This window comes from Cheilinus undulatus, linkage group 2, assembly GCF_018320785.1.
Source record: "Cheilinus undulatus linkage group 2, ASM1832078v1, whole genome shotgun sequence".
NCBI classification, from domain to species: domain Eukaryota; kingdom Metazoa; phylum Chordata; class Actinopteri; order Labriformes; family Labridae; genus Cheilinus; species Cheilinus undulatus.
In genome coordinates this window covers 4356197-4380089 of record NC_054866.1, presented here as the reverse complement: position 1 = coordinate 4380089, position 23893 = coordinate 4356197, and the positions used below count along the sequence as shown (strand labels likewise).

The 23893-nt window shown below is 41.3% G+C and overlaps 1 protein-coding gene across 1 annotated transcript; it reads left to right on the top strand.

Annotated features, from left to right (window-relative positions):
* The first annotated feature begins 1717 nt into the window (after positions 1-1717).
* Positions 1718-14200, top strand: slitrk3a (SLIT and NTRK-like family, member 3a). Its single transcript, XM_041808741.1, has 3 exons — positions 1718-1947; positions 2450-2537; positions 9926-14200. The coding sequence occupies exon 3, from the start codon at positions 9984-9986 to the stop codon at positions 12696-12698; it is 2715 nt and encodes a 904-aa protein (XP_041664675.1). The 5' UTR covers positions 1718-1947; positions 2450-2537; positions 9926-9983; the 3' UTR covers positions 12699-14200.
* Positions 14201-23893: the final 9693 nt, after the last annotated feature.

Genomic DNA, 23893 nt, shown 5'->3' with positions numbered 1-23893 from the left:
ACTTTTTTGCAACTTTTATCCCATTGTTGCCCTTTTAACCATTTTTTCTCCCCATTTTCACCAATTTCAGCTATCTTTTGTCATTAAATTCCACTTTTTCCTTAGTGTTTGCCCATTTTGGCCACTACTTTATGCCACTCATCCCATTTTTGCACTTTTTCACCTTCTTGTGCCACTTTCCATCGTTTAAATATCGCTTTTTCCTGCTTTTTTGCCTATTTTTTGCCACTGTTTTTTTTTTTCAATTTTTGCCACTTTTATCCCAGTTTTGCCCATGTAAACTATCTTTTGCCATTCAATACCACTTTTTCCCTACTTTTTTGCAACTTTTTACCATTTTTATGCCACTTTTATCCTATTTTTTGTCTTTTCTAACCATTTTTTCTCCCCATTTTCACCCATTTCAGCTACCTTTTGCTGTTAAATGCCACTTGTTTTTCTGGTTTTTGCCCATTTCTGCCACTCTTAACTGCTTTCACCCATTTTTTGCCACATTTTTTCCACTTTTGGATCATTTTATGCCAACTGTAACTAATTTTTTTGTCCCTTCCACTCATTTTTGCTACTTTCGGACCCCTTATGTGTGACAGCTGGCTTTTGTAAAGAGATTCTTCTAAATATCTCGCACACTCACTATGATTGGTTTTACCTAAATGTAGAAGGGCCTCCTCCTGGGGTCTCCAAATCCCTTCAACCCCTCTGTACCTGTGAGGACAGCTCTCATGAATCCTTCATAAATCAGTTCGAGTCTAAACATTGTCATCATTGTTGCGCTTTTTCAGATTCTCTGCCATGAAAATAACTTCCCAGCGCAATCGTACCCCCCTCCTCGCAGAGCTGCGAAAGCTGCAGATCGTGATGGAGCCTCGCTCGTGCTCGTGAGCTTGTGTGGCTCTGCTCCTGCTCACTACACGGGCTTGTGTTGCCCGCTGGAGGCGAGGCGGGGGAAGGCAACGCAAACGGTGGGGAAGGATGAAGCGCTCCGTGTTTCCCTGCCTCTCCCCCTCTGCCTCCCTCCCTCTCTCTCCCTCTCTCTCTCTCTCTCTCTCTCTCTCTCTCTCTGCTCGCTGTGGAAACCCGTGGCCACCCTATTCGTCTCCACAGCAGACAGAAGAGGCATCGGAAGGCAGAGGGTGAGGGCTGCCAACTCCAGAACGGCGGAAGAATTGGGCATCATTGTGATCATTTAGAGATTTATCTCAATGCTGAAAATGAAGATCAAGTAGAGACCTGTCATCCACAGGTCTGCTAGTCTCTCCCTCCACGCTCCACGCGCTCCTTCACTTGCATTTATTAATTTATCTGTCTCTCCTCACTTCGCTTCAGCATCCAGAACTATAGCGCGACCGTCCCCATCACTCTCCTCCTCCTCTCTCTCCATTGCTCTCCCTCCACCGCCTCCTCCCCGGCTCAGTCCCTCACTCCTCTCTGACGCACGACAAGAAAAAACGGACCCGTGGAAAGACAGAAAGAGCAGCTTGACCCTCGCGTCAATATGATCCACGGACTGGAGCGGACAGAGACGCGCTCCTGAAACCGAGAGGAGAGCACTCTCACCCGGCTCGCCCGAGAGAGAGAGAGAGAGAGAGAGAGAGGAGGGGGGAGGAGGAGGCGACGGCGGCGGGGGAGAAAGAGGAGGAGGGGGAGGAAGAGGAAGCGGACTGGCACAAGTGGAGGGCTTGCATTTTAAACAAACTGCTTAGGAGAAAAAAAAAAAGGAGAGAGGAGACGAGAAAGAAGAGAGGGAGTCCGAGTCACAGGAGAGCAGGAGTGGAGGAGATTGCATTCCTATCACGTCTTCATTCCTCCTCTCTTTTGCTTCAGCCACGGAGAGAGAGAGAGAGAGAGAGAGAGAGAGAGGGGAGAGATAGAGAGGAGCAGGAGAGAGAGATCTAACAAGATTCATAGTGCTCCTTTTTTCCCGATGCTTTCCAATCGCAAACTAAGGTGAGTGTTTGGGCTGGGAGATGTGATGCAGATGTGTGTGTGTGTGTGTGCGTCATGGACTTAAAAAGGGAACATCAAGCAGGATAACGGATCGCAGGGATCCAGTCGACTGATCAATAGCCGTTTGTTCTTTATTCACCGTTTCCCCTGCCAATGTCACGACGGAAGGCTACTGCATTATGCTCGGCATGTCTTTCAATAAGCTCTCTCTGCCTCTGCTGCACTGACAGCACTCTTATTTAGTCTTAAATTCCTGTCAGTGCAGGCTTGTTTTGCTTGCATGGGTGGGAGAATGTTAGATTCCATCATTTCACAGCAGACTACTTTACTGATCTGACTTTTTAATTCCACCTTAATGTGGAGAATTTCCCCCCAGCTTGGTTTTGGCTCATTCACATGCGCTTCTCCCCCCCCCCCCCCCTCTCTCTCTCTCTCCCTCTCTCTCTCTCCCGTTCCTTTAACGGCTCCGTCACCCCTCCGTTTCTTGTCCTCTTTCTCGCAGCCCGGCATCGGACGGTGAGCGGGACGCACCGTGCAACAGCAGAACACACCGCAGGAGGATATGTGAAGTTGGAATCCCGCTAAACTAAGTACGTATTTGAAAACACCTCAAGGGAATTGCATTGTGTCTGATTGTCTAAATGTCGTTTTTTACTTTTTTTTTTGACGTCGCATCTGCGCTTTTTTGATCTCCACCGTGGAGGCGGGATCGATAAATCCTGGAGGATTACGCACGGAGACGCACGGAAAACAGCGCTTTATTTTTGCATAGAGGAGCTCTAATTCACGGATGTTTTTCCTGTTTTACCACCAGCTTTTAAGGGGGATTACTCTCTGTTTTTTATTTTTCCACCTCTTCTGCGGGGCTTTGCTTTCAGCACCATGGAGAGCGACTCTCCGGCTCACAGTCCCAGCGCTTCTGCTTTGGATTTTCAGCATCGTCGTTTGAACGGAGAACGTAGTGTGTGTGTGTGTGTGTGTGTGTGTGTGCAGCTTGTGTGTTTTTGTATGCCTGACTTCTTTTTCCACTCAAACCGTGTGGATCCTGAACGCAATCCACGATCAGCCTCTGATTTCCATCCAAAAAGGACAGCCTACTGCCTCTTTTACCATCATTATTATTGTTTTTCATTAGTATTAATCTTATAATCACTGTTCAAGTTCCCAGGCGGATCGGATCTACTTAAACAGCCTCCTAACTGAGCGTCTTGGAGCAGCAGCTTCACCCGTTACGCTTTGCCGATAAGCCTTTAAACCTCAAATCTAAAATAAAGTCTTAGTATTGGATGTGTCCAGAGGTGTTTTAGTCATTTGGAGGCCCCAGGCAAGGACCCATACGAGGCCCTTCACTAAAAGAATCCATAGTGAGTGGACAAATTATTATGGAGCATCTAAATACCCAACATCAGCTCTTAGAGCAGTGGTTCTCAACCTTTTCAGCCTAGGACCCCCAAAATAAAGGTGCCAGAGACCGGGGACCCCCACTGTACCTGAAGATGGCTGAACACAGCCATGAACATTCAGGATCAGTCCTGTTCAAACAAGACTGCCCATAGGGGGGGAGCTTTCTGGGGCCCAAACAAACTGGGGGACCAGGGAGGTCGACAAAATGACGGTTCATTGTAAAAATTAAGCTGTGATATCTATATTTTTAACCTGAATAATAACCACTCTTATCAAATAAACCATTTTTAATTCTAGTGTGCTATAGTAAGTAGCCTTCTTCAAAATTTAAATCCTTTTGCTTAAAAAACAGAATTAAAAATGGCTTGAAAATGGCAAAACTAGGTGGGAAAGGTGATGAAATGGGATTTTGAAACCGGTAAAAATGAGTAAGAAGCGGCAAAAATGTTGCAAAAATAAGCACAAAATGGCAATAATGGGTTAAAGAGGCAAAAACAGGCATAGAAATTAGTAGAGGGGGATTAAAAAGTGGCTGATATGAGTTTAAAGTGACAAAAATAGATTAACTGAGGCAGAAAAATGGGCAGCAATGGGTTACACTGCCAAAAGATGGCCATAATAAACAGTGAAATTTGGTTGGGGGGGGCGGGTAAAAAGTGGCTAATAGAGGCAATAATGGGTCAACAGAGGCAGAAAGTGGCGACATTTGGTTCTAAAGTGGCAAAAACAGGCAGAAAAAAATTGGTGGAAAGGGTTTAAAATGGACAAAAATAGGTTTTAATTGGCAAAGTGTGTTCAAATTGGTGGGGAAAATGATTTAAAAAAGGGAAAGTTTGGCAAAATTGAAGTCAAGTGGCAAATGTGCAATCTAAAAAATGTTATGGGTTTGTTTTAAGGCATCTGGAGACCCCCTTTTAGTGTCTCGCGACCCCCAATGGGGTCCCAACCCCAAGGTTGAGAACCACTGCCTTAGAGGAGTGTTATAACCAGAACTCCCCAGATCCTGATATCTTAGCATGTCTCTAGAGCAGGTGTTACATAAAAACAGGGATGTTGAGATTAATCATGTTTAATTAAGATCCACAATTAATGCACTAGTTTTGAAAATACCGATTAATCGCAGTCCCTTTCAGCACACTTTGGTTCATCCAAACAAGCCCACATCTCTCCCTAATGTCTGATTTGATGTTAAAAACTCCTGGACAGCTCAGTGGATGATATCAAACGTATGATATCAAGCTTCCACTTTTTACTCTCCCCTAATTTCCTTTTCAATCCATGACAAGTTCCTTTTTCCATGTTAAGCTTCATCTTACAATCCTCTACCTGCAGAAGCAGGTCTGAATCCAAAGAAGTCAGTAACCTGACAGTAGAGGAATCCAAAATAAAACTCAAAAATGTTTTAATGCAAAGAAGTGGAAGCTTAAAATGGGATTTTAAAAAGATGCAGCAATATTTAATCGTTTGATAACTCTAGGGAAAATGTAAATATGCTCCCTATTGGTGCAATGTCATTCCTTCTGCCAGCACACCTTTTTATTTATAGCATGCCTTTTTACCACACAGTAATCCTCCGATTCGCTGTTCCAGTGTGCCCTTAGGGATCCAGCTGACTGCACTGGGGCTTGGACCTGCAGCAGGGACTATTTTAGATCACATCTATCCATGCTATTTTATGCAGTCATTCAAAATGCAAACCTAAATCATTTAATCCACTTGTGCATTGTTTCAGTTTTACTATAGGGCTCTAGCTGACTGTATTTTCCTTCATTTGTGGCTTTTTGCAAGCTTGGATCTTGTGCAGGAGCCAGGGAGTGTTCTCGATAAAATCTATCCATGCTATTTATGCACTCTTCACTCCTTTGCATCCACAGTGCAAACCTATATCATTTAATCCGACAATGCATTGCTTCAGTAAGACTCTATGAAAATAGCTGACTGTACTGTCCTTGATTGGAAGACATTTTGGGGCTTTTTGAGGGGCTTGGATCTTGCTATAGGGGCCAAGCGTCCTCCCCAGGGACTCTCTTAGATAACAAAATCTGTTCATGCTATTTTGTGCTCTTTTGGATGCTTATTTCTACTCTGAACACAATCTCTAACCATTTAAAGTAATTGAAGATGTCATAATTGATGCACATTGATAAAGGCTATATCTTGGAGCACGAGGCCCCAGGTAGTAGCCTACCTCTGCCGAGTGTTTAAGCCGACTATGGTTGTGTTATTTGGCAAAGAAAGGCTCAGTGAGAATGCACTCCAGTTTCCTGATTGCTGGGTTTATGTGGGGTATTTAACAGAAGAAATCACCAAGAGGGCAAACAAATGGCCTTGGCTATGCTGCTCCATGTACGCTGGATTCATTGGACCCTGGGGACTACCTCCATCTTCTGTTTTTGACACGATCCTGACGTCTCAGCTCAGCAGCCCCTGCAGTGTTGTAACCTCACATCTTTTGAAAACCTTTTTTTTCCTCTCTCTCCCATCTCCATGAGCTTTAGCGGAGCACAGATAAATATGCTGAGAATTAATTTTAACGTGATGGATGTTCGCAGAGTCCTCCAACAGTCCTCGTCTCGTTCCACTAATGGTCGCCGGGCTGACACCTTTTCCATTCCCGTCCTCTCCCTCCTGCGTCAGACCTCCATGTGCACCTACTCTTTTTTTTTTTTTTTTTTTTCCACCACGCTTTCCTGGACTCTCATTTACCCAAAGAGGGATTGAGGTCCCTGTTATGTAATCAACACAGCCCAGGGACGGTGTCTCCTCACCACTACCCTCGCCCACTTGCTGTTGCCTTCGTTTATTCACGGCGATAAGCATCTCTGAGGTGATTTATTGCGACCTTAGCAGCACATCTGCTGTATAATAAATGGCGATTCCCCCAATACACTGACGTTAACTGTCTGAATGCAGAGATTTGTTTGCATTGCTGAGGATCATATTACCCATCCTAGAGTGCTGGCTTATGTTCTGCAGAAACAGACGGCTCTGTTGCAGCACCTACAAAAGTTTCCAATGTCATTCTGTCATACATCCATATGAAAGCAGTCCTTTAATGTGCCTAAACCAGGACTGTGCAACAATTAATCATAATTAATCTCAGAGTTGTTGCTGTTAGTTGTGATTAATCTGATTTTGGATTATTTTTTTACTTTCTTAAACCAAGTGTATTTGATTACTTCAGCTTTTGTATGATTGTGTAATAAGCTTAACCTTGGAAAAAGGAATTTGTGATGGATTGAAAATGAACAGTGAAAAAGCTAAATGTGATAACACAAGGTTCATATGACTCTTGACTTGTCCACTGAGCTGTCTGTGAGGCTTTTATTGTGAAATGAGACATTAAGGAGCAGTGGTGGACTTCATTTTTGACATCACTGTGGCTGCAGGGAGACACTGACGTGGATTAGCTAAAGTGTGCAGAGAGAGACAAAATATCTTGCATATAATTGCAATTTTTAAAAAAAATTGCAGTAAATACGGTCCTCAGTTGTTAATGATTAATGTGATTAATCTTGACAGCCCTATCTTTGTGCATCCATCTAGAATGTGTCCTGTAATCTGCAGAAACCCCGGCTGTTTAAAGTACAAATTTGAGTGACAATTACTCCCAGAATTTTTTCTGTTAATCACGATTAATTGCAACAATTTTCCTTCATGCTTGGATACAGACATGCTTTTACTTTGGAAAACAAAGGAACTTTGGGTAAATTAAAAATGTAACATAACCTTAACAATGGAAAAAAGAATTTGATATTGATTGGCGGACAATAAGGACACAGTAAAGAGCTAAATGTTTGACTTTTGACTCGTCCACTGAGCGGTTTGTGAGTTTTTAAAGTGAAATGAGACATTGAGAGCTGTGGTGGACTTATCTTAAATAACTGTGGCTGCATGGAAGAGCTGACATGGATTGAACAATGTGTGCAGAAAGGAACAATAAAGCGTGTCATTAATCACAATTGAAAAAAAAATGCAGTAGTTATGGACCTTAATTAATCAAGATGAATGTGATCAATCTTGACAGCCCTATCATCTATTTTTAAGTTGGCTTCAAATTTGCAGAAAACTAGGGATGTCAAAAAATGATATTTTATAATCATGATTTATCTCAGAATTTATGCAGTAATTCGCGATTCATTGCAATGCATTTTTGAAATTGCATAATTTCAATTTAAAACTGTTTTCCTTTCTGGTGGATTCAGAATTTCTTTTATTTTGGAAAACAAAGGAGCTCTGAGTAGACAACAAATTTTAACATGAAGTTAACCACAGAAAAAAAGGAATTTGCAATGGAAATAAGGGGACAGTAAATGCTTAAATGTTCAATAAGACAATATGCAGATGACTTTGACTCTGTCAGGTTTTTAAAGTGAAATAAGACATTAAAGAGACAGTGGTGGAACTGTTTATACATCACTATTTCTGCAGGGAGATGCTGATGTGGATTAACCAACCACAGACACAGTAATGTATGGAATTCATCACAATGGCAGAAAAAAGCGCACTAATTATGGACAGTTAAGGTGATTAATTCTGGCAGCTCTATCTAGTATGCATTCATTTGGAAGCTGCCCTTTATTCTGCAAAAACTAAGATTATCAAAGATAGATATCTTAAATCAAGATTATTATCAGAATTTATGCCATGGATTGTGATTAATTTAATTGCATTTTAGAATTACACACATTGCATTTAGAACTATTTTCCTTCTTGCCGGACAGACGTGCTTTTATTTTTGACAACAAAGGACCTTTGGGTAAACCAAAATTTTAGCATAAACCTGACCACAGAAAAAAGGAATTTCTTATGGATTGATAAAGAAATAAAGGGACAGTTAACGGTTAAATGTTCAATGGCACAATGTGCAGAGAGAAATGAGACTTTAAGGAGCAGCGCTGGACTTATTTTCCAACGCTGTGGCTGCAGGGAGGCGCCGACAAGGATGAACCAAAGTGTGCTGAAACAAACAACGCATGAAATTCATCAGATTGAAAGCATTATTATATTAATTGTTGATCTTGATTAATCAAGATTAATGTGATCAATTGATGTGCATTCATTTGGAAGCTATTCTGTCACCTGCAAAACTAAGACTGTCAAAAGAAAAAAAAAAATTGTAGTTGCGATTAATCTCAGATGTTATGGCGAGAATCACCATTAATTGCATCACATTTTAAAATTCTACCAGTTGCATTTAAAACTGTTTTCTTCCCGTTTGGATTTGGATGCTTGCCTTTTTTATGGTAAACAATACAACTTTAGATATATCAATATCTTCATTATAACTTCACTACTCAAAAGGATGTTGTTATCATGTTAATCATGATTAATCTCAACGTTATTGCTGTTAGTTGTCATTAATCCCATTTTGGATTCTTCTTTTTTTACTTTCTTAAACCAAGTGTATGTGATTACTTCAGCTTTTGTATGATTGTGTAATAAGCTTAACCTTGGAAAAAGGAATTTGTGATGAATTGAAAATGAACAGTGAAAAAGCTAAATGTGATAACACAAGGTTCATATGACTCTTGACTTGTCCACTGAGCTGTCTGTGAGGCTTTTATTGTAAAATGAGACATTAAGGAGCAGTGCTGGACTTCATTTTTGACATCACTGTGGCTGCAGGGAGACACTGACGTGGATTAGCTAAAGTGTGCAGAAAGAGACAAAATATCTTGCAAATAATTGCAATTTTTAAAAAAAATTGCAGTAAATACAGTCCTCAGTTGTTAATGATTAATGTGATTAATCTTGACAGCCCTATCTATTATGCATCCATCTAGAATGTGTCCTGTAATCTGCAGAAACCCCGGCTGTTAAAAGTACAAATTTGAGTGACAATTACTCCCAGAATTTTTTCTGTTAATCACAATTAATTGCAACAATTTTCCTTCATGCTTGGATACAGACATGCTTTTATTTTGGAAAACAAAGGAACTTTGGGTAAATTAAAAATGTAACATAACCTTAACAATGGACAAAGGAATTTGATATTGATTGGCAGACAATAAGGACACAGTAAAGAGCTAAATGTTTGACTTTTGACTCGTCCACTGAGTGGTTTGTGAGTTTTTAAAGTGAAATGAGACATTGAGAGCTGTGGTGGACTAACTACACAAAAGGATTTTCTTATGGATTGAAAAGGAAATAAGGGGACAGTACAAGGGTAAATGTGTGATGACTTTTTACTAATAAAACTTAGCTGTTTTTAGTTTTCTAAGTGAAATGAGGCATTCAGGAGCAGAGCAGGACGTATTTTACATCAATGTGGCTGCAGGGAGACTACTGATGTGGATTAACCAGTGTGCTGAATGGGACAAAAAAGTGTGCAATTCTGGACCTTAATTAATCAAGATTAATACAATTAATCTCAACAGCTCCATCTATTATGCATCCATTTAGAGGCTGTTGTCTAGTCTGCAGAAACTACTGAGTCCTTTTTCTCCTTTTCAGTGTTGTCTTCCCACTTTTAAACTCACACTCTGCAAGTTTCTTTTCTTGCTTGTCTATTATCTACCCGCGGTCTCACCCTCCCTTCTCTCCATTGTCTTCTCTCTCTTCTCTGTTGCAGTGTTGTGAAGTGGCTCTGTCCCTGGAGCCAAGACTTCATCCCCGTGGTGTCAGCAAGGATGCTGTGGGTTACCTTGCTGAGCACCATAGCCTTAGGATGGACCACCCCGATCCCACTACTAGAGGACTCCGAGGAGATCGACGAGCCCTGCTTCGAGCCCTGCTACTGCGAGGTCAAAGAGGGCATTTTCCACGTCCACTGTGACAGTAAAGGATTTACAAATGTCAGCCAGATCTCCCAGATGTGGAGTCGGCCCTTTAAGCTCAACCTGCAGAGAAACTCGATGAGGAAGCTTTACTTCAACAGCTTTCTCCATCTAAACAACGCCATATCCATTAACCTGGGTAACAATGCCTTGCAAGACATCCATGCTGGAGCGTTCAATGGCTTGGGAATACTCAAACGGCTTTTCCTGCATGAAAACAAACTGGAGGTTTTCCGGAATGACACTTTTCTCGGGTTGGAGAGTTTAGAGTACCTCCAGGCAGACTACAATGTTATCAAACGGATTGAAAGCGGTGCATTCAGGCACCTCCACAAATTAAGAGTGCTCATACTAAATGACAATCTCATCCCTGTGCTCCCAAATTTTCTTTTCCGGTCCGTGTCGCTCACACATCTGGACCTGAGAGGGAATAGACTAAAGACACTGCCATATAAAGGCACACTGGAGTATATAGGGAGGAGCTTAATGGAGATCCAGCTGGAGGAGAACCCCTGGAACTGTGTCTGTGAGATCGTCCAGTTGAAAACATGGCTGGAGAGGATCCCTTACACTGCACTAGTGGGGGAGATCACATGCGAGTACCCGTTCCACTTACACGGGAAAGACTTACGGGAGATCAAGCGCAGCGAGCTCTGTCCGTCGCTCTCTGATGCAGAGATCGAGGCCAAGCTGGGAATTCCCAAAGTCCCGTTCAGCAATGAGAACACATGGCCCACTAAACCGTCCTCCATGCTTTCCTCCTTTCACAACACGGCCTCTTCTGTGGAATACAAGGAAAGAGTCGTCAAGCCTACAAAAAGACCTCGGCCCACGAGAAACCCACCGACCCCTCGTAGCATTTACCCAGCCCTGAACCAGCCACGTGTCCCGGACTACCAAACGAGGCCTCCCATTCCGATTATCTGCCCAACTGGATGCACATGCAACCTTCACATTAACGACCTGGGACTAACAGTGAACTGCAAAGAGAAAGGCTTTCATAACATCTCAGAGCTCCTGCCTCGGCCTCTCAATGCCAAGAAATTGTATCTGAGTGGAAACCTAATACAGAAAATCTACCGCTCTGATTTCTGGAACTTTTCAAGTTTGGATTTACTGCATTTAGGAAATAATCGGATATCCTACGTCCAAGAAGGCGCCTTTATCAACCTGCCTAACTTGAAAAGCTTATATCTTAATGGGAATGACATAGAAAGGCTGACTCCTGGGATGTTTCGGGGTCTGCAGATGTTGAGCTATCTTTACTTTGAGTATAACGTCATCCGAGAGATACAACCCAACTCCTTCTCCCTGATGCCGAACCTCCAGCTGGTTTTTCTCAATGACAACCTGCTGCGATCCCTCCCCACTGACGTCTTTGCTGGCACCAACCTTGCACGTCTCAACCTCCGCAACAATTACTTCCTTTCCATGCCTGTGCGTGGTGTTCTTGAGCATCTGACCTCCATCGTGCAGATCGATCTCCACCAGAACCCCTGGGACTGCTCCTGTGACATAATCCCACTCAAGCAGTGGCTGGAAAAGCTCTCCTCCGTCATCGTGGTTGGAGATGTGTTCTGTAAGACGCCTGAGTTTGCGTTCGGGAAGGATCTGCGTTCGCTGGAGGTGGAGGTCATCTGTCCTGAGCTGAGGTACTCGTCTGGGCCTTCACCAGCCCTCCCCGGTGGGGACGACCTCACCACTGGGAGCTCTAATATGGGGGAGGACGGCGGTAGAGGGGCCGTCCCACTCTCTGTCCTCATCCTGAGCCTCCTGATCCTCTTCATTTCTGCCGTCTTTGTCGCTGCTGGATTTTTTGCCTTTGTTCTCCGTCGCAGGAAGAAGCTGCCCTTCCGGAAACGTTCTGAGGTGGATCTGACAGGGATCCAAATGCAATGCAGGATTTTTGAGGACCCGCCAAGGCAGAGCAGTGCCGGAAATGCCGGCACTCCTGAGAAACCAACGCCCAGTATTCACACGCACACTCACACGAGTCACACACATGCCCACGGTCACGTTTATGATTATATCCCCCACCCTGTGACTCAGATGTGTAACAACCCCATATATAAGCCTAGGGAGGGAGAGATAGCAGAGGAAGACAGAGCACAGTTTTCAGAGAAGAAAGACAGTGGCAGCAGTAGTAACAGTAACTACAGAACCTTGTTAGAGAAAGAGAGAGAGTGGACCCTGGCTGTTTCCAACTCTCAACTCAACACTATTGTCACAGTCAACCACACCACGGCTGACATGGCCGGATTTCATGAGAACGGCGGGCTCTGCCCGACAGTAATTGACAGTCAGAGGCCCACGCCGACAGTGGGCTTTGTAGACTGTTTGTATGGGACAGTACCCAAACTAAAGGACATGCATGTGGCGCATGCGCACCCACCAGGCATGCAGTACCCAGATTTGCAGCAGGATGCACGGCTGAAGGAGACATTGCTTTTCACGGCGGGGAAAGGCTGCTACCCCGACCCGTCCCAAAGCGATTACCTCGAGTTAAGGGCCAAACTTCAAACCAAGCCGGATTACCTCGAAGTCTTGGAAAAATCGTACCGGTTTTAACATCTAAAAAGCCCACGGGGAACAAAAAAAAAAAAAAACACAAATTCACTTTGCCACCCTTAAAATGAAATCACCCATATTAAAAAAAAAAAAAAAAAACTTGAAAAAGCAGCATGATAAAAGAGAAATATAATACAACACAGTCCCAACCCCCCAAAAATCACTTTGGAGGAGAGGCCATTCTCAGATATTTCAATGAAGTGCCTTTTTTTCAGAGTAGCCAGCAATGTCAACAGCCGTTATTTTTATAATATATAAATATCTCTATATGCCCGAGAGAGCAAAAGAGGAATAAGAGGGGCACCGGGGAATAAAACACACAAGACATCCTCTCACTGAAACCCCTTCTAATGGAGTTACCGCAGTGTGAAAGACACACGGGAGCTGGACGTCTCCCTAACTCGGGGTTTTTCTTTCAGTCTCTTTTACCCCTGACTAGGATGTACAAACACCCGGAGGCCGTGCACATAAAGTTTGTAGGCAATGATGGAAAGAGAGAAAGAAAAACTATTAATGAACTGCAGTTTGCTGCATGCACTCGCTTCGGTGCAGGAAGCGAGGGGATTTACTCATAACTACCACGACACATTATGAACAGAGATACTGCAACACATTTACAGTTCAGTGTTCTATTTAATTTTTATATCTTATTAATATGGTTATTACTATTAATGAGGACTTCTGTCTATATCAGGGTGCTTCTCGTAAAAGGACGCGCCGACGTATGGATGGTAAAACATTTGTGAATATTATTATAAGACAACGCTCAAGGTTTTCTGGATATTTCCATGCACTTTGTTGACCCCCTCCTCCCCTCATTGCTTCTGGATTCCCCATTGTCACCCACTAACGGCTTTGTAGGAAGCACTTTTAATGTTTTCTCTCTCACAAAGATTTGAAGAAAAATGTGCATATATTTATTCTGTAATTTCAGTGAAGAATTTAATTGTAAAGGTAATGTTAAATCAATGTATAGTGATTATGCGTCTGGTATAGCCTTCTTAATAAAAACAAACTCTTCAATCAAATGATGAAAGGGTTGATGCCACGGGAACCTGTGTCCAGAGCGATTGTCAGGCTGTGTATTTGGTGTCTTGTTTCTGCGGCGTGTTGGAGCTGTGGCCAACCATCATGAGACAAAAAGGACGAATAGCTGCTAGACAGAAATGTAGTGGAGGGCAATAACATTTAATCTCTGTTCAGCTCATTATTTTTGGATTAGTGCAAAAGTAATTTAGGGGAAATGTTTTATATTTTTTCCTTCTGAGAATTAATCTTTGCTTCAAAGTTTGATTTCCCCCTGCTGGATTTATTTATTTGCCACTACATTGCTGGTCCTAGCTGTAGTAATGTGAGGGTCAGAGGATGTTGAGTTATAGCTGCTGGGTTTAAAGCGGACGTTATCACAGGATATACCAAATCAGTGAGGCATGCTGCAATCTTAATCACATTAACGGGTATTGCTGATGTAGGCTAATTAACAGTAATTGGGGAGGAATGAGATTGGAAGTCGCTCTTTGAATTTGCACACCTCATTTTTACCGACTCCCTCCGTAGTAGCATTGTGGACGCGTCCACTGGAGGGCGATGAGAAGGTGTTCGGGTTCACTGGGTATTTAGCAGTTACAGTATAAAGTAATGCACAAAATGCTTATCCTAAGAGTTCACCTTGTATTTTTATGAATTGTTTTCCAAATATCTATATAAAACCTTAAAGATACTTTGATTCATTTCAGCGCAGTTTCATCTGTTTCTTGCTTTTTTTCCCTTTTTCACATGATTTATTTCAAACAATTGTCTTGAAAATGGCAGAATAAAGCAGCTCTATCGTCAAAATAAAACTTTATTTTCAAAAAATACTTCTGAAAGAGCTTTATAATGCTTTTGCATATTGGTACATTGAGTTTTGAATTGCTGATGTTGATATTTTATGCACTGAAATCCTCAGTAGTAGAGATTTTGAGAACCAAGCAGTTCTGTTTCGCTCAACTTTATCGCTGTCACATTTTTAGATATTTTATATTTCTATGGAGAATCATTAGGGATGGGAAGGTGAAGGAAAATAATCATGAGAGGAAGATACTGTATATATACAGTACTGTGCAAAACTTTTAGGCATGTTCGGGCCAAAATTGAGGCTCAATTAAGACGTGCAATGGTGAATAAGCGGAGGATTGATATAACCCAGGCTGTGCTCTGGATGTCCTTGCATACTACCACAGCCAATAATCTGTTGAAAACACCTTTAGGCCTTGTCCACATAGAGACAAAAACGTTATATTTACGTTTCGTTTTGAAAAAGTTTTCAGTAAACATGGGATCGTTTCAGGAAATGTCCGCGTAAGCATGGAACCACTGAAACGCTGTAGTACATAAGCCAAGCCTGTACATGGCGCTGTATTGCTGCCACGGAAATGCACCAAAAGAGAGAAGAAGATCACAGAAAACTGATATTAACTTTCTTCTAGTTGCCCTCCTGGTTGTTCTCCTCATTGGATTTAAGAACATATGGTCTATCTTGTTTAAGGTGGTGGTAAAAAAGCATCAGATCTGGCTGTAAAAGCCATGATAAGCTCAATGGCCTCTGCAGCACATCCCAGTAATCCACCATTGTTGTTTTAGTTTGATATATGCATGCCGGGTAAGTGGCCTACGCTACATGTGACATAATCGTTTGAAGAAAGATGCAGTAAACTTTTGCGCTTACTCCTGAATTCGTCTGCGTGTGGACCAGGCTTTAGAGTGGAGTGAGTGGTGGATGTGGTGAGTAAGCACAACCTAGGGAACCATCTGGGGATGGGTACCCTAGGGATGGGTAGTATGGTCACCATGAGCCCCTGGTCATGCTGTGGATGTCTCAAGGGTCCGAAAACCACTGGTTATCACCAGGTGTATCCATGGGCATAGCACAGGGGGGAAAAGGGTACTGATTACCTGGGCCTACAGTAGGGAGGGGCCCTTGAGAAACCTGCAATGAAAAGTGTGTTTTTATTTATTCATTTATTTTTAGTAATAAGTGTCATTATTAAATCAAAATGAGTCGCTCAATGGACTGAAATCTGTATCAAATAGAATAAAATACAACACTGGGGACCCCCTCCTCTCTTAAAAAATGTCCAAATGGTATAGTCCAGTGATTCTTAACCATGGAGCCGCGGCCCAACAGCGCCTGCTAGTGGGCTGCAAAAAAAATCCCTTTTTTACCTGTGAACTGTGAGGGCCGCAAGGAGTATCTGCCGTGAGACGCTTAGTTGTAATACATCTTCCTGTCACTTGGTGGCAGTAATGCGTCAGTCAGTTGACTAACAAGCTCAAACAAGCAGAAGAAGACAGCCGCAAGTCTGGAGCAGAAGTTATGAAAAGGTTTGTTAAGCAAAAAAGTGAAGATGAAAGTACGGGAGTGGATGAGGGCCATTTTTGATGGATAAAATAATTTTGGGCCAGTCGAGATTAAAGTCGAAATGACGAGAAAAAAAGTGGAAACTTGTTATTATTAACTGCGGATCATAGACGCTGTGTGTTTTTGTGGCAAAGAATGAATCTCTTTGCTGGTAAATCCAAAAATGAGGTATAATTTCACATATTCACTGATATGAGGCGTAAGGGTGTAGAGACAGGCATCCTTCTTTGTTATTGTCTTAAATACTCACACATTAGCAGGAGCACAGCAGCACTCATGTCTCTTTTCCTCTGCCTCTCCCATCTGATTACCTGTAGGTACATTAGATGTAGTTATTGAATACAAATCAAATCAAGAGTATGATTACCAATTCAGTGTTAAAATTGAATGGGCCCCGGGTCCCTCTGTACTGGCAAGGTTGGGCCCCGAGGTCAAAAAGGTTAAGAACCCCTGGTAAAGTTCAATGTTGCAAAATAATGCAAGTAAACTTGATTTAACTAAAGTTAAAATATAGCTCGTAAATTGAGAATTTATTGTTTAAAAATACATTAAAATGTATACATATTTGTAAAAATGATGCTACATTTGATGCTGGGCTAGCTGGTGGAGAGAGGCCCTGTGTGGTACTCTTTCTGGGGGCCCAAAATCCCTAGCTGGCATATCACCAGGGGTGCAGGCGAATGAAATTCTGTAGAGCTTGACCTTGGCTGCTGAGTAATGAGTGTTGACATGTATTGAGCTTGACTCTAGCCCCCCCCAGCCCTGGGATGTGGCACATCAGGCCCAGTAATGAATCCTTCCTTACATGCCCAAAATTCATGCACATGACTGTATTGATTTTTTTCCAGAAAAAAATTAAAGTTCTGAGAAAGAAGTGGAAATTTAAGAATTAAGTGGAAATACATTTTCAGGGTTTATTTTTAGAGTTAAGAGGTTTAAAAAGTTTGAAATTATAGACTTACCTGTTTGAGATCAACATGGATATCTAAAATAATTAGCGTTTCTCAACATATATAAAATGGCAAATTTCAGCTTAATTTTTCATTAATCTTTCAAATTTCACTAGTAAATTTTTGTTTCTTTCCCCAGCTTTTGTTTGAGTTATCAAATAACCATTATTGCTGAAAAAATCTCACATTTACAGTTAGCAAAGCCTCCCTCTTGCTCTTCGTTTTGACATTGCCTTTCGTTTAAACCCTCCCCCAAAATCTCTGGCTGAAAGCACTGGATGGCGGTAAATGCACATTCTGCTGGCGCATGAGCTCTATGACCACCATGCCTGTGTTTACAGGTGTCAGAGGTCTTCAGCCAGTCACTTCTTGCAGTTCTTGCACTAGCAGCACTTATTTTCAATTTTAAAATAGAAGTTTTATCCTGCAAATGAGTTCATAAATGCTATTAGCATCATGTATTTACTTGTGGCAGCACCCCCAGTTGAAAACAGTTAAGTCTTCAGAACAGTGCAGATAGAGCTCAACAGTGCCTGCCCTCTTTTTCGATGGCTCTGGTTCCCGAGGTAAAATCCGTCATTCAAATCCCTCAAATAATCAAAAAATCCCTCAGATATCAAAATCCTTTTTACAGCACTTTGAATGTCTTTGAGACACTCTAGCATTGTGGGTATTGTAGTACTTTTTGCTGAGATTATAGTAATAACAATAACCGAATCCAGTATGGAAAAAATGAATGGGAATTTTACTTCCAGAACCACACTGTTGAGCTATATATCACGTCTCTCTTACTGTCCAATCAGAATCAAGAAAGGGTGGGACTTAAGATACAAGCTTTGTCACCAGTAATGGTGGAGGGGAACTGTTATTATATTTTCTAGGTTATTTGCTTGAGAATGGGAGATTTAAAAGCGGAAAAAGCTATTTAAAAACTTCACAGATAACACTGAGGAAAGCAAAAGTTGAAACGTAGCAACAATGAGAAGTGGTCTGAAACTCAGATTGAACATATGTGGCCTGTGGTCACTGGCAGGTCATTGAGCCTTTTTTTCCTCAACATTTCCACTTTATTCTCACATTTGTCCTTTTTTCTCAAAGTGCAGAATGAAAATAATCCTCTTCCTCTCATGTTTCCTTTACATACGAGACACTTAAACAGAGAAAATGAAAAACACTCAGAGTATCAATGAAGGTGTAAAAAGGTGATACATAAAACCGCAAAGTCATCACAATGCATCTTTGGTCTTATTTTCCAGAAGAGAAATTTTACTCTAAGCACTTTTGATGTTTAAAATTTTAACTATGTTTGGAAAAAGGGGTTCCAGCTTGGGTTTTATATGCAAAACACTGATTCCAGCAGGTTTTCTTAAAGTGGGGATCCTTAGTTATAATTGGATGTTATATCGGAAGACATGCTGCAAATCCCCAGTAAAATTCAAAAACACTTACAGAGTCATTTCTGGATGATCATCAATGATCCAGACTTAAACAGAACATTTTGGGTTGTTTTGTTTTCAGTGTTGAATTTTCTTGATGGTAGCTGTTGAAAAAATGACTGAATCTCTCCTTAATATGATGCCTTTGTTAGCATGAGTGTTTTTTAAACAAGCAGAAACTTCCACAATGCTGTACCCAGATGTTTTTCTGAAATCCTAATTTGTCTGCTTCTTGTTTTCCTTTAAACTTAAAGAGTGACTAAACCCCAGAGATTTGGCTGATTTGACGGCATGCCGCCACCACAAGCTAAAACATGAAACAGTCTACAGTGCTTTAACTCACTGGCTTCAAACTTAGGAGGGCGCCAGAGTTTCAGGGGGGCACGAGGCTCTGTCAGCCCTAATGTTAAATGAAATTATTCCTTTAATTAAAATTAATGATAAAACACTGAGGAATAGTTCATACAATGGGTCACAGGTGTCAAACTCAAGGCCCAGGGGCCAAATCCGGTCCGTGGAACAGTTAAATCTGTCCCGCAAGATGATCTCATATTTCTGTTCCAATTGGCCCATCAGTCTGAGGTCTGCAGAAGTATAAAAATGTGAACTTATCCTTGAAAATTTAAAAAAATCTGAAAAATTAAGAAGTAAAAATATTTAGATAAGAAGTCAGGAATATGGGAAAAGAAATTAATTTATGTTTTTATATCATATTTTCAATTTTGCATCTCAAAGTTAGGACTCAAACTTAAGATCTAAGATTGATAATTCTAATTTTTAAGTCATATTTTGACAGTTTTAACCAATTATTTTGTATTTTATCTCATATTTTCAACTCCAGTTTTTACGTCATAATAGTTTGACCTTTTAGACTCCCAATTTAAAATCCTGAATCATATTTTGCTCTTTATTTTAATGATTATAAATTTTATTTAATATTTTGACCTTTTAAACTCGTGATTTTGACTTTCTTTCTAATATGTTTGCCAATGAAAAAACAGTATTTTTCAATTTCATGTTTTGAGCTTTTTGAACTATTGAATTTGCTTTTCTCAGAATGTGAGCCTTTAAACTTTTAAACTTTTTAAATGTCAACATAGTTAATCATCAGTGCTCAGTTTCTTTTCCATATTTTATTACCGGTGAGGGGACCCTGTTAGGCCCTCAGGTTAGTCCTGAATCCAGAATCCAGCCCCTGCTGTGATTGAGTTTGACACCCCTGGTGTAGGGGTATTATGTCTGAAATTAAAGGATAAAAATAATCAAAATTGCTGTAATTCTTTTTACTAAAATGTATCACTTTTTTTTCTTTTAGTCCTGGGGGGGCTCAGCTCTTAGGAGGGCTCAGAGGAAAACTGTTTTTGGTTATTTTAATGCCAAAACTGCCCAACGTAGATTTACCATGAGCTACCTGAGAGGTAAACAACAGTATACCATCAGAGTTTCCCATAAGGACAGGGGGCAGTACGAACTTCTTGGAGGTCAAACCAAGACATGGACCATCTTTAATTTTGAGTTAGACCAACCAGCCATTCCTGTGGGCAAGCCTGGCTGCTTCTACTAAATTTAGAGGTAATTGTTTCATCTTCAGAAGGTTTAAAAGGAGAAAGCACACATTTATATGTTGTCAACCTTGTTTCAGGAGAAGAAGTCTTTATCCATAAACTCTAGGGAGAGACAAATGAGTTTTGATGAGGCATCTGCAAGAGTCCATATTTTCTTTTCCTACAATTAATCCATTTAAATGACTTTGTGACTCTGGAAACTCCTTCCTATTAACATAAATGCACTGATAAATCTTAATTATAATTAGAAAAAAGTAGCAGTGTCATACAACACCAATTCCAAAAAAGCTGGGGCGCTGTGTAAGATGTTAATAATGATTGTCAAATGTTATAAACTCATATTTTATTCACAGTAGAGCATAAGCAACATGTCACATGTTGAATTGAGCAGTTTTTACATTTCATTAAAATGATAGCTCATTTTGAATTTGATGGCAGCAACTCATCTCAAAAAAGTTGGGACAGGGCCATGTTTACTATTGTGTACCATCCTCTCTTCTTTTAACAACAATCTGTAAACATCTGGGAAGCGAGGAGACCAGCTGCTACAGTTTTGGGAGAGGAATGTTGTCCCATTCTTGTCTGATGTAGGATTCTAGCTGCTCAACAATCCTGGGTCTTCTTTGCTGGATTTTTTACTTTTCTGATAATCCAAATATTTTTGACTGATGAAAGGTCTGGACTGATGGCAGGTCAGTTCAGGACCTGGACTCCTCTATTGTGAAGCCGTACTGTTGTGATGGATGAGGTTTAGCATTGTCTTGCTAAAACAGTTAAGGTCTTCCCTGAAAGAGACGCTGTCTGGATGGCAGCATACTGTATGTTGCTCCAAAACATTTATCTGCTGTCCTAACATTGATAGTGTCTTTACAGTTGTGTAAGCTGCCCACGCCATAGACACTGATGCAACCCCATATCAGCAGCCTTTGTGGTTTCCAATAAGAATTTCACAGTTTTTGTCGTCTGACCACAGAACAGTTTTCCATTTTGCCACAGTCCATTTTAGATGAGCTTTCACAGTAGCCAGCTGTATTTCTGGATTGTGTTCAAACATGGCTTCTTCTTTGCATGATGCAGCTTTTATTCAAGAGTACCTTGATGCAGACAAGATGACTGACATATATCCAATCCATACCGGAAGTCTTAACCGGAAGTCCGTACGTCTAAGGTTAGGCTTAGGCATGAAAACCCAAGTGGGTAGGTTCAGGGTAAGGCAGTGGGGAAGGTGATATATTTGAGATCCAGCACCAAGGGTTAGGCTTAGGTGCAAAAAAGACGGACAAACACTGGCAGCTGAGTCCAACACGAAGAAGAAACTTCTGCTTGGGACTTCCAGCATGGATTGGATGTATAGCGACGCCCATGTCGGCCATCTTGACTGCAGTTGGGTCCCTCTCCTTTTATTTGTGGATTGCACGGCCAACTGTGTTGACAGACATTAATATCTGAAAGTGTTGCTGAACTGATGCAGTAATTTCCAGAATCATGCCTGTTTTTAATGCAGTGCCTCATAAGCCCAAGGATTATGAGCATCCAGTGAGCTTCAGACTTGTCCCTCATGCACAGAGCTTTCTCCAGGTTCTCTGAATCTTTTGATAATATTATGGACACTAGATGGTGAGATATATATTATTTGCAATTTTATGATGAAATTTTTTTTTCTAAAATTGTTCACAATTTTAAGACACAGTTTCCTGCAGATTGGTGAACGCCTGCTCATCTTCACTCCTATAGTCTCTGCCTCTCTCAAATAGCCCTTTTACACTCTGTCATGTTACTGACCTGTTGCTAATTAACCTAATTAGTTGCAAAACGCTCCCCAGCTATTTTTCATCTGTACCACTTAGCTTTTCGTTGCCCTGTCCCTACTTTTTTGAGATGTGCTGCTGCCATCAAATTCAAAATGAGCTAATATCTCCCATGAACTGTTAAAATCTCTCAGTTCAACATCTGATATTTTGTTAATGTTCTACTATAAAAGAAAATATGGTTATATATTGAACAATCACTTTATACCGTCCCAGCCTTTTTGGAACTTGGGTTGTACTGTGCCCGTATATGCGTAGGTTTTCAGCAAGCGTTCTTGGGGTTTAGTTACTCTTTAAAGTCACGCACACACTTCCTCTCCCTGACCAGGAGGTTGGACTTTATGGTCAGCATTTTCACTGAGCACTCAGTTTGATTAAAAACATAATGCATTACTGTGTTAACCCCGACCCTCCCCAACAACCCCCCCCCCCCCCCCCCCAAATGAATAAATATATAAATAAAGTTTTTGGATCATTGATGATTTCACTTTAGTCCCGTATCTTGGTGACCTTTTATCCTCCCTGCTTGGCACCCCCCCCCCCGTAATATTTCACAAATGAGTGCTGGGCTTTTGTCCCATCACGCCATGCTGAGTGGTTCTATCCCAATAAATCCTCTTGTTATCCTGCACTAATATCTCCAAGTGATTTCATACTTTGTTGGAGTGTTAGATAGGGGCGGCCAGTGCAACTGCAGGTTGCCTAAATGTTTCTTTTATGTGTGAAATGTAAACACAGGCTCCTGGTTTGAATCGCCCTCTATTATCTCAGTCATATTTGAATTTCAGTGGAGTTAACCTTTCCTTCAACAACTCTCTGCCTCTCTCTCTCTCTCTCTCTCTCTCTCTCTCTGTCGAGGTTTGTATGTTGGCCAGACTTCAGCACCATAAATGCAGTGTGTGCCTTTTCTTCTGTCCTTGGCTTTCTCTGTCTTTGTCCCTGTGATGTCTTTTCCTATCTTTGTTTCAAGTCTATTTGTGTCTCTTTATTCTTCCCATATGTTGACTCTGTACCCTGGTCTATTTTCTGCATCCTGCTGCTGTTGTTAAAGCCCCCTGTAGCCCATGTTAAAGCTCACTGTAGTCCTGGGACCTAACATTTAAAGAAGTTTAAACACAAGGAGTAAAGGAGAACTTTTCTTAACCATTTCCCCCTTTTTTTTAATCTATACTTTGAATTATTTTTGGCCCAAGAGTCCAGTTAATGTGGCCTAAGCAAACCAAACTAGGTGGTCTCAGGCCTGATTTATGTGTATTTAAACACGATAGGATGCAGATTCTGGGTATTTAACAGTGAGAAGAGCTTCAGGTCATCAAAAATGATGTTACCTGTGCAAATTTAGTCCTCTGAGTTGATGATGAAGTAGAATAAGGGCCACTGTTGTAATCTTAAAACTGCTCTGAAGGTGGGAGTACCCCTAAATTTAATCTTATCATCCCTAAAATAATTATAACAGGAGCAAGTGCCCCACTTAGCAAGTAAGCAATTTAGCAAGAAAAAAACTAAATGCTAAAGGATGATTCCACGTCAGGAACCTAAGCCCTTTAACTGGACAGATATGAACCTTCTGGTGTCACTCTGGACATTTTTGTCCATAAAAGGGAATGTTTCACTCTTATTTTGATTGTGTGGATGCATATGGACTGTTTTTTTAGGTGGAAAGTTTTCCTTTATAAATTTAAAAATTCCAACTATTTTTTAATAGGCCTATAGGTCACTGTGTGCAGCTGTTAGTGATGCCTGGCTGCAGACATCAGACACCTGTAAGGTAAGTGTAATACGTATGCTTTCACAGGTGTCTGATGTCTGCAGCCAGGCGCCACTAACAGTTAAACTCTGCAGTTCTTTTAAATGTAAAACTTTTACAAGTCAGAATTCTCAGCTTTTTGACCTGAAAAGTTGAAGAGTTTTTGTCATAAATTCACAACATTAAGGCTTAATCCCAACTCTCCCCTTAACCCTCAATCTTAACCCTCAGTCTCAAAATGCGCGTTCCCGCGAAGTGCGAGGATTGTCCCGAGAGTTGAGTTGAAGGG

What these genes read in the sequence shown, in the direction of transcription:
- slitrk3a (XM_041808741.1), top strand. Translation starts at nt 9,984, where the DNA reads ATGCTGTGGGTTACCTTGCTGAGCACCATAGCCTTAGGATGGACCACC.